This window comes from Phascolarctos cinereus, unplaced genomic scaffold (genome assembly GCF_003287225.1).
Source record: "Phascolarctos cinereus isolate Bilbo 61053 unplaced genomic scaffold, phaCin_HiC Scaffold_4;HRSCAF=312, whole genome shotgun sequence".
Classification (NCBI taxonomy): Eukaryota; Metazoa; Chordata; class Mammalia; order Diprotodontia; family Phascolarctidae; genus Phascolarctos; species Phascolarctos cinereus.
The window spans coordinates 14,988,245-15,002,461 of NW_027555847.1; the positions used below are offsets into that span (position 1 = coordinate 14,988,245).

At 57.5% G+C, this 14,217-nt stretch overlaps 2 protein-coding genes across 2 annotated transcripts in view; both read left to right on the plus strand.

Annotated features, from left to right (window-relative positions):
- Positions 1–2,028, plus strand: part of LOC110197047 (solute carrier family 22 member 14) — a 67,864-nt gene extending 65,836 nt beyond the window's left edge. The window contains 2 exon segments of the mRNA XM_078151674.1: positions 1,192–1,321; positions 1,812–2,028. Coding sequence (XP_078007800.1) covers positions 1,192–1,321; positions 1,812–2,028 — 347 coding nt within the window.
- XIRP1 (xin actin binding repeat containing 1) lies at positions 1,847–13,380 on the plus strand. Its single transcript, XM_020970622.2, is given in 4 exon segments — positions 1,847–2,024; positions 5,768–5,808; positions 6,132–7,672; positions 7,675–13,380. Coding segments are annotated over 2 exon segments (6,465 nt in total). The 5' UTR covers positions 1,847–2,024; positions 5,768–5,808; position 6,132; the 3' UTR covers positions 12,600–13,380.
- The last annotated feature ends 837 nt before the right edge of the window (positions 13,381–14,217 follow it).

Consider the following 14,217-nt stretch of genomic DNA (forward strand, 5'->3'; position numbering starts at 1 on the left):
ACAGGACGATACAAGGAGTGCTCACTGCCATCCTTGATGCCATCTCCACTCTTGTTCAGGTTCTAGGGAATGGATCCAAAGTCTGGGCTCTGTCCAGGAGGGCACATGGATTCAGAGAGCATGAACTGGGGTGAGGTCTGGGAGGGGGAGGAAAGAAGCTCTTCTAAGAAGAATTTCTGGGCTTAGACCAGTTCGTATCCCCTTTGATGCCTCAGATCTGGAGCTTCCATTCGTCCATTCGCTGAGCACAAACAATACAACTGGGTGGAATACTGGCCCTCATAGTGCTTGGCATAAGCAGGCACCTAATAAAGGCTTGTGAGTTAATTGCTGCTTCATAGCCGTCCGGCCTTGGGAAGGTCACTTCCCCTCTGTGGGCCTCAATTTCTTAAAATGACAGCTAAAAGGGTTGGTCCCCAGATAGCCCACAATCATACTGTAGGATTCAGTTCTATGGGCTATGCCATCCATCTGTCAGCCAACAGCAGGCTGAGTCTCTAGCCTCAGCCCCAGCCATCAACTCCATGCCACCCCAACGGCTTCCCTAGGCTCCAAAGAGAGCCCACACACAGAGCAGAGAATGGCACCAGGCAGAGCACACCCAAGGTGTAGGCTGTGCCGACAGACGGACATGGGGGAAAGTCATGGATTCCCAGTAGCTCAGAGTTGGCAGGGGGCTGAAAAGCACCATGGGGTGGCGGCTAGGACAGTGGGCTGGAGTCAACAGGACCTGTATTCTAGTCCTGCCTCTGGGACCTTGAGGAGACTCCTTTCTCTCTCAGGGCCTTGGTTTCCTCATATGTAAAATGAGGAGGTTAGACTGCCTCATAGCCTGGAATTCTAGATTCCCTCAACAACACCCCCAAGGAGTGATTCTCCAGCTTCTGCTTGAATACCTCCACGGAAGGGAGAACTCAATACCCACCAAAATAGCCCAATTCACTTTGGGGCAGCTCTAATCCTTAGAAAGGTTTTCCTGACACTGACTTTAAATGGGCTCTTTGAACTTGAACTTGTTCTGCCCCCTGGGGCCAAGCAGAACTGAGCTTAATCCCTCTTACGCAAAACCTCGTTTCACATCCAGGAAGACAGCTCATACCTCTTCAGTCTTCTCCAAGCTCCACCTCAAGGCCCCTCCCCATCTCCATGCCCTCCTGTGGACATTCTCTAGGTGGTCACTGTCCTTCCCAGTGCCCACAGCTGACCCCAATTCTCCAGTCACCGTCCTGGTGGGCGGACCATGGCAGTGGAGCTATCGCCTTCTTATTCCTGGAAAAAACGTCCCTCTTCAGGCGGCCCAGGAGTGCATTGGCCAAAGGAGGTGCCCTGGAAGGCTCCACATACTTCCTCCCTCTGCCACACCCTACCATGCTCATTTTCTCAGTGAGACCTCACACATAGCAAACATTAAATACGTTTTTCAAATTATTGTTGGACAGCAGAGATTTGGGCTGGGCCCTGAAGGGCAGCTAGGATTTGCCCCAGGGAGGGGTGGGGATGGGTCATGCTGGGCAAAGGAGGCCCCTTCTTATTCATCCCCCTCAAATAGTCTGGGACACTCCTGGTATCTGACTGGTTCCCTTTTTCTGGACCTGAGTCACCATTGGATCGAGTGCTCCCCACAGGCGGGGACAGTGACCAGGCCGAGAGAGTGACAAAGCTTTCTATGAATGAGGTCCATCCCCTCCCCCCCAACCCCCAGTGCATGGGCCCCCAGCCCAGCTCAGGGACCCGTGATTGATTCAGACGGATGGAATAGTGACTTCCACAATCCCTAAAAATAACCCACCAGCTTCATGTTCCCAACTTAGCCTGACCCTACCAGATAAAAGCAGCTGTCGGGCTCCACAGACCATACAGACCCAGGAGCTGGACGGAAAGGGGGACGCCAGAGGCAGTACAGCGAGGGAGAGCAGAGGAAAGAGAGATCTTCCGCAGCTGCCTTTCCCCAAGAACCCAGAGACTCCTCCTGAGCCCAGCATCACTCCAGAAACCCCTGCCCTAGCAGCTGCCAGGGCCCCCAAGTAAGTGACCATTCTCTCATCTTCTTGGGTGAACCAGCCAATGCCTCCTCATGTACCCGTTCGGGCAGCCATGGCCCTGTGGGGATGGAGAAAAGGGACAGGGAAGTCAGGAGGTCGCTCTGGTCTCCCCTAGCAGAGTTCATTCTCCCCAGGAGTCTGAGACTAGTGTCCAAAGAGATGGAAGCAGGAGACCAGGATCGGAACTGGGGGTGGGACGGGCAGGCTAGCCTTCCTCCGTTCTGAGACTTCCAGGGTCTGGAGGTGAGGGGCCTGGGAGTGTAAAGCCAGCTTGACTTCCCTGGGGCACTTGGGATCAGGAGACTTAGCATCCAGACAGATTCCAGTCTCTCTGGCTCCCACCCAGTAAGGACTTGGAGAAAGTCACTTGCCTCCATTATCTGTCCTCTAAATGAAGAGAGAAGAGCTCCCAAGTAACTCAATGCCCCGAATCCCGTCTTGGCAGAATGGGCTCCATTTGGTTTAGGAGAAGCCACAGATATAAACAGGCCTGCTGCAGCCCATGGGGCCTGAGGAGCTGCAAATCCAAGGTCCATAAAATGAGCTCAGGCAGGCATCCCGAGAGACTTTATTTAAAGCCGATGATGCTCAGAGCCCATAAGGAGGTGCTGGCTGTAGCCCTGGGGGTGAACACTCTGAAAAGGCAACAGGGCTCACTAAAGGGGAGACAGAAGGGCCAAGCCTGGGAGTTGGGGAAGAGGGATGTCAGAGATGGAACTGGAGGGAGGGAGATAGATCTGGTGCAATCCACAGTGGCTCTGGGAAGGGAAACCTCAGACAGTGATTTAAAACAGCCCATTCCGTGGAATCCTCCAGGAGCGCCGCACCTTGGGTTAGCTGGGTCCCTTGAGGTGTCCTGGGGGCTTCATCCACAGCCTCTTCCACAAAGGCCCAGGGAGGAAGGGGAGGCCCTTGGTCACTGGCTGGAGCCCCGTCCCATAGTCTCAAGACTGCGGCATGGCTATCCCCTGATCTGGGAAGCGGCAAGGTTAGCCTGGGAAGGCCTGTCTCTCCATCCCTGGCCCTACTGAGCTCAGTTGGGAGCTTGGGAACAGCAGGCTTGGGGGCGCCCCAGGATCTGCTGAGCCAGCATGGAGATTGCCTTCCCTGTGTAGGAGCCCCAGAGGGGCCTGGCTGTCTGCCCCGTAAGGGCAAGCCCCCTCCCAGGCTCAGGCCCCCTCCCCTGACACGCATGATTCCTCAGCTGTCCAGGGTGAAAAGTCTTTACATTTCTGGGCCCAAGAATAGATACCTTGGCATCCCCTACTCCACCCCAGAGGAGGCTGCATGGGGGAGGGGGACCTTCCTGAGCCTCCTTCCAGGTTTGGAGTCAGAGAACCCAGATTCAAATCCTGGTGCCACTACTTACTAACAGGGTGACTTTGGGCTAATCACTCCGGCTCTCAGGGCCTCATTTTACTCATCTACAAAATAAGGGGGTCAGTGGCCCCTAAGGTCCCCTTTCTGCTCTGGACTTGGGACTCCTGGGATCACTCAGATGGCAGATTCCCCCCTCCCCCTGACCCTCATCCCTTGGCTCTCAGTCACCACAGCCTAGATTAATCTCTCCTGAGCTGTTGTCAGTGTCCAGTGAGTGTGAAAGCCAGCGGGGGGGGGGGCAGGGCTGGTGCCAGACTGGCCTAGTAGAGGCTTTGGGCACAGCCGGTAGCTCTGGGCATCACAGGGGAGTGGTTTGACCATTTGCCAGATCTGACCAAGGCAGATGAAGAGGTAGATAGATGTGCTAAGGGAAAGGTGGGGAGCAGAGGCAGCTTAGCTACTGAAGTGGGGGAGGGGCTAGTGGAGGGGTGCCCAAGATCCCAGATCCAGGGTTTGAGGGTGCGTGGATGAGTGTCCCCTTGGGTGACTAGACATAGGGAAGTCCACGGCCCTGAATTCCTTATCTATGTTGCTAATGAGCCACAGAAAGGTGAGGTGTTTAACCACCTGCCTAGTTCCTCAATTTCCCTAGAATGACAGTTGGGGAGTAATTGGGTGACCCAGTGACTTAGTGAGGATACCCACCTGGTGGCATGGCAAGGGGCCTCACCTTCCCCCCTGCCTGACCTCCCATATCGTCTGGGGACCAGAGGCCTTTGAAAGGGGAGGAGGAGGAGGGCCCCAAAGCCAAGACTGGTCACTGCCCTAATTCCAGAGGGAAGTTTGTTCCAAGATGGTTCCTGCAGGGCTCGTGATCATGGAGGAATCCAATGCCAGTCTGATGTAACCAGGCAGCGAGTGAAAGGCCAAGGGAAATAATTTGTGTGTCTTATATTACTCTGGGATCTTGGGAGTTTTCTGGACAAGAAAAGAGGAGACTTGAAACTGAGGTCAGAGTGCAGAAAAGAAGGTGCAGTCATTGGGGCTTTGCCCAAGGGTGTCAAAATTCCAAGACCAGTGAAAGTAGGAAGAAGCTTTATCCTGCTCCGTTCCCATGTGGCAACTTCACAGCAAACTGGGGGCTCCATCTCCCCCCACCTCACCAAAGGGCAATGTCCCACCCCAACCGCTGGGCCTTGTCCCAAGGTCCAAAGCCTCTTCTGGACATTGTCATCCCTGCGTCTGAACTCGCCTTAGCCATTTTCAGGAGCCATGCATGCCATTTGCCCCAAGAATTGTTAGCTACAGGTCTCTAATTGAGGGGGAGCAGCCCCAACCCCTTCACCCCCTGAGCTCCATTCTCATGCCTCCCCCCTCCCCTTAGCCCCATGGTAGGGAAATGGATACACAGCCTATGCCAGCCTAGCACTCCAAGACCAGAGATGAGAGGAGCCAGCTGATCCTGGGGCATGAGGGGGTGGGGTGGTAGAGACAGTTGGGAGGGGGAGGAATCCGCTTTGCCCCTTGTGCCCCAGCCGTGGTCTGTCTGGCTGTTTGCCCCCATCACTGCCTAGGACAGCTTAAAGATGGGATAGCTAGGTCTGTCTGGGTGGACGTGAGGATGGAATCATCCTCATCAATGAAAGGGGGGCCCTATTCTGGTGGAAGGATACAGCTCCTGCAGGGATCAGGGACCCTCTGTCTGAGAGGGACAGCAGGAGGGGATGCCTAGCCCAAACCCTGCATTCCTCACCCAAGTGCCAGGGTGAGATGGGAGCCTGGCAGCCGGACTCTTCAGGCTATATTTAGTGTCCAAGGGAAGATCTGTGTGATGGGGGTAGGGGGAAGGTGACATGCCTCTCATTCTTTCCCAGGAAACTCTGGCTGCTGTTTTTACACTTGTCACCCAGAGGAGGGAAGCGGTAGGGTAGGGGGCAGGCGGGTGGGGGAAGATTTCCAGGGTGGATGGTCGGGTCAGTCTTTTTGGAAATGCTGAAGATCCGTCTGAGGAGGCCTTACGAGAATGATTGTCATATCATCTGTTATGAGAAGCATGTGAAAAATCTCATTATCCAAAGAGAATAGAATAGAGAGTCGATTTGGGACTGGAAGCAACTTTACCAGTCATCTCATTCAGCACCTGTATTTTATAGGTGAGGAAACTGAGGCCCATATTGATGAAATAACTTTGAGATCATCTAGAGGGCTGGAAGAAACTTCCAAAGCTCCCACAGATACAGATGAGGAGAATGAGGGTGAGGGAGGTGCCCTGAGATCATACCGTCAGAGGGAAGATGAATAAGAGGTTGATAGGGGGCCCTTGAAGGGAGGAGGGTGGAAAGGAAAAGAACCCAAGGCTAGATGGTTATCTCTGCTTATACTTAGACTCACCCTTCTTTCAACAGAGTCTGAAAAAGAGCCCCCCCACGACCCCAGAGCCAGCAAGGTAGGATTTCCTGACTGTGTGTGGTGTGGTGTGTTCGGGGGGCCAGACAGACCTCTCTGCAGAAGCCAGGGGACTCCAAGTAGAGGGTCCATGACTAGGGTAAAGAGCTGGACCCGACCAATGAAGGATGAGGAGAAGCCTTCAGCTTGGTGGTCCTAACCTATCCTAGACACAGATGGCGGGGGCCAGGCCTGGGATTGGGCATCATCTCTCTTAATCCGAGGCCCCAGCATGGCAATCTTAACCGTGTGCTGTGTCCTCACTAACTTGCCTACCATCCCCCAGCCCATGCCCTCACCTATCTCCCCTTATCTCCCCACAAGGATGGCTGAGGGCAAGGTCCAGGAGGCACCTGCAATGACCTTCCCAAAGACCAGGGAAGACACAGTGGCATTGCCACCGCCCCCTGCCCAGGACGAATTGCCCCTTCCCCCGCCCAAGGAGGCCTTCTCCAAGTTCTACCAGCAGCGACAGGCCAATGAGCTCAGAAGACTCTATCGTCACATCCACCCCGAGCTCCGCAAGAATCTGGAGGAAGCTGTGGTCAAGGACTTAGCCGAGGTCCTGGAGGCCGAGGAGCCCACAGAAGGCGATGTCCAGTCCATGCGCTGGATCTTTGAGAACTGGAGTCTGGACGCCATTGGTGATCACCCGCCTCCTCAGAGGCTGACAGACAGCGAGGTGGTACCTGCAGGGGATGTGCGGGCCACCTCTAAAAAGTTTGAGGATGGCTCCTTTAGCACTATGGACCAGGCGCCAGCCAAGCCAGGGCCAATCTGTGGGGACGTTCAGACAGTCCGCTGGCTGTTTGAGACCCAACCGATGGACACACTGACGAGTCAGACAGATATACAGAAAGCTGTGCTCCGAGAGCCCCCACCCAGCGGAGATGTCCAGGGCACCAGGACCCTCTTTGAAACAAAGCCACTGGACAGCCTGGGCGGCCAGCCCTCTACCCAGGAGCAAAGCCCCCTGCAGCTGCGCTCGGAAATCCAGGAGCTAAAGGGGGACGTGAAGAAGACGGTGAAACTCTTCCAGACAGAGCCCCTCTGTGCGATTCAGGATGCCGAAGGCGGCATCCACGAGGTCAAGGCCGCGTGCCGGGAGGAGATCCAGAGCACCGCAGTTCGGACAGCCCGGTGGCTGTTTGAGACCCAGCCACTGGACGCCATCAATCGGGACCCAAGCCAAGTCCGAGTGATCAGGGGGATCTCTCTGGAGGAGGCAGCCCGGCCCGACATCAACAATACCCGCTGGCTGTTCGAGACGCAGCCACTAGATGCTATCCGAGAAGTTACAATTGACGAGAAGGACTTTCAGCCCTCCCCGGACCTCATCCCCCCCGGCCCAGACGTCCAACAGCAGAGAATGCTGTTTGAGACCCGGGCCCTAGACACACTGAAGGGGGAGGAGGCACCCGAAGAAGTTGCAACAGCCAAGGAGGAGGTGATTGGAGGGGATGTGCGTTCTACCCTGTGGCTGTTTGAGACGCAGGCGCTGGCTCCTCCCAGCAGTGAGGTCCAAGTGGGGCGCCTGCAGCAGGTCAGGCAGCGAGAGAGTGAGAAGGGAGACTCAGAGAATGCTGGACTTGAGCTGGGGAAACGTCCTGGCAATCGCGCCTCCAAAATGGCGCTCAGCCAGCTTCCTGCTGGGGATAAGGAGGGAAAGGGAGATGTGAAGGCTTTCAAGAAGCTGTTTGAGACTCTTCCGCTGGACAGCATTGGGCAGGAGAAGACCCCTGTCCCTACAGATGAGAGCAAGCTGATGGGGGTGGTGTCTGCTGGACAAGTCCAAGCCAGCCAGGCCTTGTTTGAAAAATGGCCACTGTACGCCATTCAGGATGGCCAAGGTGGACTCCATACTCTGATTCAGTCAGCAGAGAGCAGGTGGTTGGTGGGGATGTTCAGGGCTCCAGGTGGATGTTTGAGACACAGCCCCTGGACCAGCTGGGCCAGGATCCAGAGAAGGTGGATGTCATCCGAGGCATCACTCGTCAGGAGGTTGTGGCCGGGGATGTGAGCAGTGCACGCTGGCTTTTTGAGACACAGCCCCTGGAGGTCATCCACAAGCAGAAGAAGGAGAAAGAGGGAAAAGAGGAGGAGCCCCCATCGGCAGTGCCCCCGAAGTGTAACGTGCAGACCATCCGCTGGCTTTTTGAGACACACCCCATCCACGCGTTGGCCCGGGAGTCAAGGCCAGAGGACACAGGCACCAGTCCTCAGGCTGATGTCCGGTCATATACATGGATGTTCGAGACCCAGCCCCGAGAGGGGCCAGCAGGGCCTGGAGAGCAGCACCTCCAGGTCAGACAGGCCTCCCTCCACACCAAAGACCAACAGATGGAAACTCACGTCTTTGAAACAGAGCCCCTGCTCCCCCCTCACAAGCTCGGGGGAAATGACCCTGTCCATTACTGCAGCCGGGTAGAGATTCCAGTGGGGCAGGTCTCACGAAGGAAGGAGGCCTTTGAGACCCCAGCGGTGACCGAAGGCCAGAAAGAACAGCCAGGGTCTGTGATTCCCACCGAGCCTGTACTGGGAGGCTCAGTTCGCAAATTCACGTGGCTCTTTGAGAATTGTCCAATGGATTGCTTAGAGAAGGCAGCGAGCGGGGGCATCCAGGAGATGCCCCCTGAGAAGGAGGCTGCTGCCACTGCCCCATCTGCAAAGAGGTTTGTCTTTGAGACCGGCTCCCTGGGGGGGCTGCCGGATGATGTGGATGAGACTGAGCTACAGAGAATCGAGAAGAAGACCCTGGACAGAGGTCCCAGCTCGTCCCGGACCCTCCGCTTTGAGAGCCAGCCCCTGTACGTGCTGCCAGACCGCCAGGGCCAGCTCCACGAAGTCACAGCAGTGAAGAAGGAAGAGATACGGAAGGCAGACACCTGTGGTGCCCGCTGGATCTTTGAGACCCGGCCGTTGACCCAAAGGCTGGGGGTTGGAGAAGAAATATTTGTCCTCCGAGCTGTGACCCAGGAGGACATCTGTCAAGGTGAGCTCAAAGCTGCACGTTGGAAGTTTGAGACAGAGCCTTTGGAACTGGCAGCCAGCGCCGGAAAGGACAAGCCCGGCCTTCAGACGGCCTGGGGAGAGCCCGCGGGCGGGGCCCCCCGCTACCTGCGGACGGTAAGCATGAGCGATGTGCAGCAGGGGAACGTGCGCACCTCCACCTGGCTGTTTGAGAACCGGCCCTTGGACTCCCTGAAGGGCGGTCAGTCGGAAGTGAACGCAGAGGCTTCTGCCACCCCCGAGCCTGCTCTGGCCGTGCAGAGACAGGACAGCTGCCGAGGGGACGTCAAACGCTGCACCTGGCTCTTTGAGACCCAGCCCCTGGACCAGCTCCAGGAGCCGGCGCCCCAGGAGTTAGTGCCCCGGGAGAAGCTACCTCGGGCAGACGTGAAGAGCACCACGTGGCTCTTTGAGAGCACCCCCCTGGACCAACTCCATGACCCGGCGCCGGAGGGGGAGCGACCCCGGGAGCAGGTGCCCCAGGCGGATGTGAAGGGCACCACTCGCCTGTTTGAGAGCAAGCCCCTGGACCACCTGAATGCCCAGCAGGATGGAGAGCCAGAGCGGAGGGACACAGCAGCAGGGGAGATCCTGACAGTGCTGTACGGCACCCCTGGTGTCCTGCAGAGGGGAGGCATCCTCATCGAAGCCCACACAGCCCGGACGGTCCGAATGGCCAAATACCAGCTGCTCAGCCCTGGCAAGGAGCAGCCTCAGGTGCAGAAGGAGGAGGTGGTCCTGGGGGAGCTGCCGAGGATTCTCCGCCGCGTGATGCAAGGGCCAGACGTGGCCCCTCAGGGGCTTCTGGTGCAGAAGGAGGAGGCCGGCCTCGTGAAGCTGGAGCCACTGCCGCTCTCAGCCCTGATGGATGGCAGTGGACACAAGGTCTGGGACCTGCTGGCCTGGAGCCATACCGCTGGTGGAGCCAGAACGGGGCTGGTGATCCAGGAGACTGAGCAGGGCCAGGTGAAGCTGCTTGTCTACTCACTCTGGCTTCAGCTGGGGTCCCAAGTAGCCAGCGGGACAGCAGAGAGAGGCAGCGTGCAGCTCTTAGCTAGCTGTATCGAGAAGGGGGACCTGGATTCCCTTAAGAGCTTGCAATGGCAGCCCCCAACAGAGAACCACAGTCCAGTGGAGGGGACAGCCACCCCAAGCCAAACCCCCTTGACAGCATCTTCAGTGAAGAAGGTTATCCACGTGGCCTTGCCAGAGGGTGGGATAGAGTGTGCGAAGGGCATGGGACCCACTTCCACCTATCTCCTGACCAAGGAGGCTTGGGTCTCCCCAGGGCCGCAGAGCCAGGTGAAGCACGGAGGGGCACAGAAGGCCCCAGTGACCCTCGGAGACCTCCAGGGAGCCCCATCTGTGACCCCAGAGGTGCTGGGCCCTGACCTCCAGGTGGCCATGCAGAACCTCCGTCGGGCCACAGCTGAGGCCCAGACCCTTCAACACCAAGTGCAGAGCAAACACAAGCCGAGGAATGTCCCCTCAGCACAGGAGCCCCTCCAGAATGGCCAGACCCAGGAGCAGGTCCCGCAGAGCAGTCCCGCCCCCCGGATCTCCAGGGTTGTGATGCCTGACATCCAAATGACCTCCGTGGTCCGCAGTAAGGTCAGTGCTAGTGAGGAGGCACCAGCCGAGGGGTCGCTCAGAGGGAGGGTGGCTGTTCAGGATGGCATCTACACGGCTAAGCCCATAAGGACCTTCATGCCCCGCACCGGGGCCCTACCTGCTAAGGGGGAGCTGGAAGCCATGCCCCAGCCAGGGGCCCCCACCCCACTGAGTGCCGGGGGCCTGGAGGCAGGCTCAGGGAGGGAAGGGAGCAGGGGCTGTGTGCAGGCTGCCCTTGAGTCTCTGGGCAAGGCCAATATGAACGTATGCAAAGGAGATATCAGAGCAGCTCTCATCTACCAGGATGCAGCCCGCAGGGTCTCTGTACCCAGCCCCAGCCAAGCCACTGGCCCCGGCCAGCAGGCCCTTAATGACTTTCCTCCTCCCCCAGCTGCTGTGACTGGACCCGAGTTCTCACCCCTACCTGGCCCTGAAGACAGCACTCTTTCCTGTGCTCCGACCCCTCAGAAGCCCCATGCTCCTCTCCTCAGTCCTGTCTCTGGCCAGAGACTCCCAGAGAAACCAGAGGCAGAGTCCCCCAAACAGGAGACTACAGTGATGGTCACCAGGAAGAAGCCCAGTCTACCCCCCAAGCCTGCACACCTCGGAGCTCCAGCCCAGACCCTTCCCCCGAAGCATGCAGCCCTCGTCACCAGCCCAGGCATCACTGGTACTCCAGGGGAGGCCCAGTCTCTGACCCCACCGTGCCAAACAAGTGGACATCCAGATGGCCACGTCAGTGGGAGGCCGCCCCCTAGCCTGGTCACCTCTACCTCCAAGGCCTCTGAGAAGGAGGTTGTGGTCAACAGTGGCCAGGCTGTGGCTCCAAGAGGGTCTCCCTGCACCCGGGCTACACTCAAGGATGATCCTGCCCCATTGTGGGGGCCAAAGGGGCTTCCCAGGCAGGAGTCACCACCAGAACCTGAGACCAATCAGCAGAAGCCTGGGGAAGAGATCCCCCAGGGACACGTGCAGGAAGCCAAAGAGATCTTTGAAAACCTGAAGAAGCAGCAGGAGCTGCAGGCCATCCTGAGCCGCGTGAAGGCCATTGAGGAGGATGCTGTGCGTGGGGTGGATGTGAAGGCCCTCCAGAGCCTCTTTGAGGCTGTTCCTGAGTGGGTGGGGAAAAGACCGCAGACTTCAGACTCCAGGGAGGCCTGTCCTGGGCAGGCCTTGACTCCAGGCCCCAAGGGGGTTTCCTCTGTGGAGCTGGCCTTTGGAGACCTGGCCCGGGCCAGTGCTGAAGTGGCCTGCCTGAAGGAGCAGACCCTGGCCCGGCTGCTGGACATCGAGAAGGCTATTCGTAAGGCCCTCAGCTCTGTGTCCAGCCTCAAGCCAGAGGCCGACATTGTGGCGCTCTCGGGCCTCCTCGGAGAGTCGCTAGGGGAAGAGCCTTCAACCCCAGCTCCGAGAGAAAGCAGCATTGCTAAGGTCAGCATCCAGTCCAGTAGTAAGGTCAAATCAGAGCAGACTGGACCCGAGGGCAGGGAGCAAGCCCAGCTCAAGGGTCAGGCTGAGGCCAAGGCTCAAGCAAAGGCCCAGGACCTCACTAAGGTAGAAAGTCAAGCCTCAGTGAGAGCCCAGCCCAGAGGACTGCCCGAGAACCTGAGAACAGAGCTGGGTATCCCCAGAGTTCTGCCTGCCCGTGTAAATTCTCCCTCCTCGCCGTCCTTCATCACCATTGAGTCAGCAGCCAGGAAGCCGGCAGAGTCTCCCAGCCCCGGGGACAGCCCTGACACATCTCACCTGTCCCGGGACATTGCCCACTCCTTGCCCCTAGAAGGCATCCCAGCCGATCGAGGTCACAGGGAGGTGAGGCAGGGCCTTGGCCAGTTGGAGCCAAGCCCTGGGGCCAGTCCCCTGTTCCCCAGGAGGCAGAAAAGCGTCTTAGAGCTGCAGACAGGCCCGCGGGGCTCCCAGTTATATGGAGCAACTCGGACGGTGACGGAGCAATATGAGGAAGTGGACCCATTTGGGAACAAGATCATCACATCGTCCACCACAGTCACGAAGCAGGCCGATGGCCCTGCCAGCAGGGGCCATGGCTATGAAGTAGGCACCTCCCCTCTGCTGCGCCGCTACCTGCAAAGCACCTCCAGGGCCAACGGGACCCTGCATGAGGCTGGCATGGTCTGCGTGACCTTCGGGAACTCCCGGCCCACCACCAAGTGAAGCCTCCTGCATCCCTCCATGCGAGAGAAGAGGTCTGCACCCCCCATTGAGGGGAGCCCCCCGGGCCACTCTGGGGTGCCCAGGAGCCACCCCGTGCCTTGACCATGCCTTGAACCCCAGCTCCCGCCTCCTGAGGGATGGAGGTTAACGTCAGTGATGGGCAGGGGCCAACACCAAAGAGCAAAGTTCACTTGAGTGTGTTATTTGGTTTTCTCTTTCCTCCTCTTCCCATGGTTCTTTTTAACTCTATGCTAGATGGGGGGAGAGGAGAAACGACCTTTTTTCCACTGGGGTAGGAGAGGTCAGGAAGGGATGCTCCCTCTGGACAGACACACAGTCACACATCACACATGCATGCCGACAGACATAAATGCAGGCATCTTCCAGACGCATCGCCGTCAAGATGGCGATGCACACACGTTCCCATGAACTCACACAATGTCCACGTATTCCTATCACGCACACCCTCTGAGGAGTTCCCCCAACATACCCAGACCTACCTGTCCTCTTCCTTTCCTTCATCCCCCCTCTCTGAGGGAAGCCCCCCTTTCATTCCAAAGTCCTAGAGAGTTCTCCTTCCCCCAAGAAAAGGGGGCGAGAGGAAAGGGTAGAGCCACTTGGCTTGGGCTCAGCTCTGCTCTGGCTGTCTCTCCAGCCAGTACATCCATCCTCCGCCTCCACCCAGCCTTCCCCAAACCAACACTCTCCAGATCCTCTCCCACCATATCCCCCTGCTGTAATGGTCCTTTTCTTACTCTTTATAAACATGTTTTGTATATCATCTGCTGCCTGCTTTCTGTGCTTGGGTATAGCTTTTCCCTTACATCTCTGCTCTGGGAGTGTGAATGGGAGGAGGTAGAGTTGCATGTGTGTGGCTGCAAATGGATTGGGAGGGAGCATCCAGAGTGGAAGTGGGGTCTCTCTGCCCAGCCGTCCCCACCACCAATGCCACCATCTCCACCATCTCTGAATCTTTGAGCTGAAGGGCTCTCAGTGGCTGCACCTGGCCCAGAATTCCTTCTCCACACGCGGTCATCTAGCCTTTGCTGAGAGGCCCCGTGAAGTAACTCGTTCTACTTTGACATAGTTCTGATTGTTAGGAAGTGTGCCCTGTCGTATTTCAGTCAGGTCTGACTCTTCGTGACCCCATTTGGGGTTTCCTTGGCAGAGATATTGGAGTGGTTTGCCATCCTCTTCTCCAGCTCATTTTACAGACGAGGAACTGAGGCAAACAGGGTGATACAGGGTCATACAGTTAGTAAGTGCCTGAGGCCAGATTTGAACTCAGAAAGATGAGTCTTCCTGACTCCAGGCCCAGTGCTCTATGCATTATGGCGCCACCTGGCGGCCCTAGTTTGTCCTGACATCGGGCTAAATCGGGCTCTCTCTAGCTCCTGGTCTTTGCCGTCTGGTGCTAGGACAAATAAGTCAAATCCTTCCAGCCAAGAGCCTCAGAGATGCCTAAAGACGGTGTCTTATGCCATCTAAGTCTTCCCCTTCTCCAGGTATTGACCGGTCCTCATCTGGCGGATCTGGGGGGCCCCGCCACTGCTCTCTATAGCCCATCCACGTGTCCTCCTGAAGGGGGTAGCCACAAACTGGACATATGGACATAGTG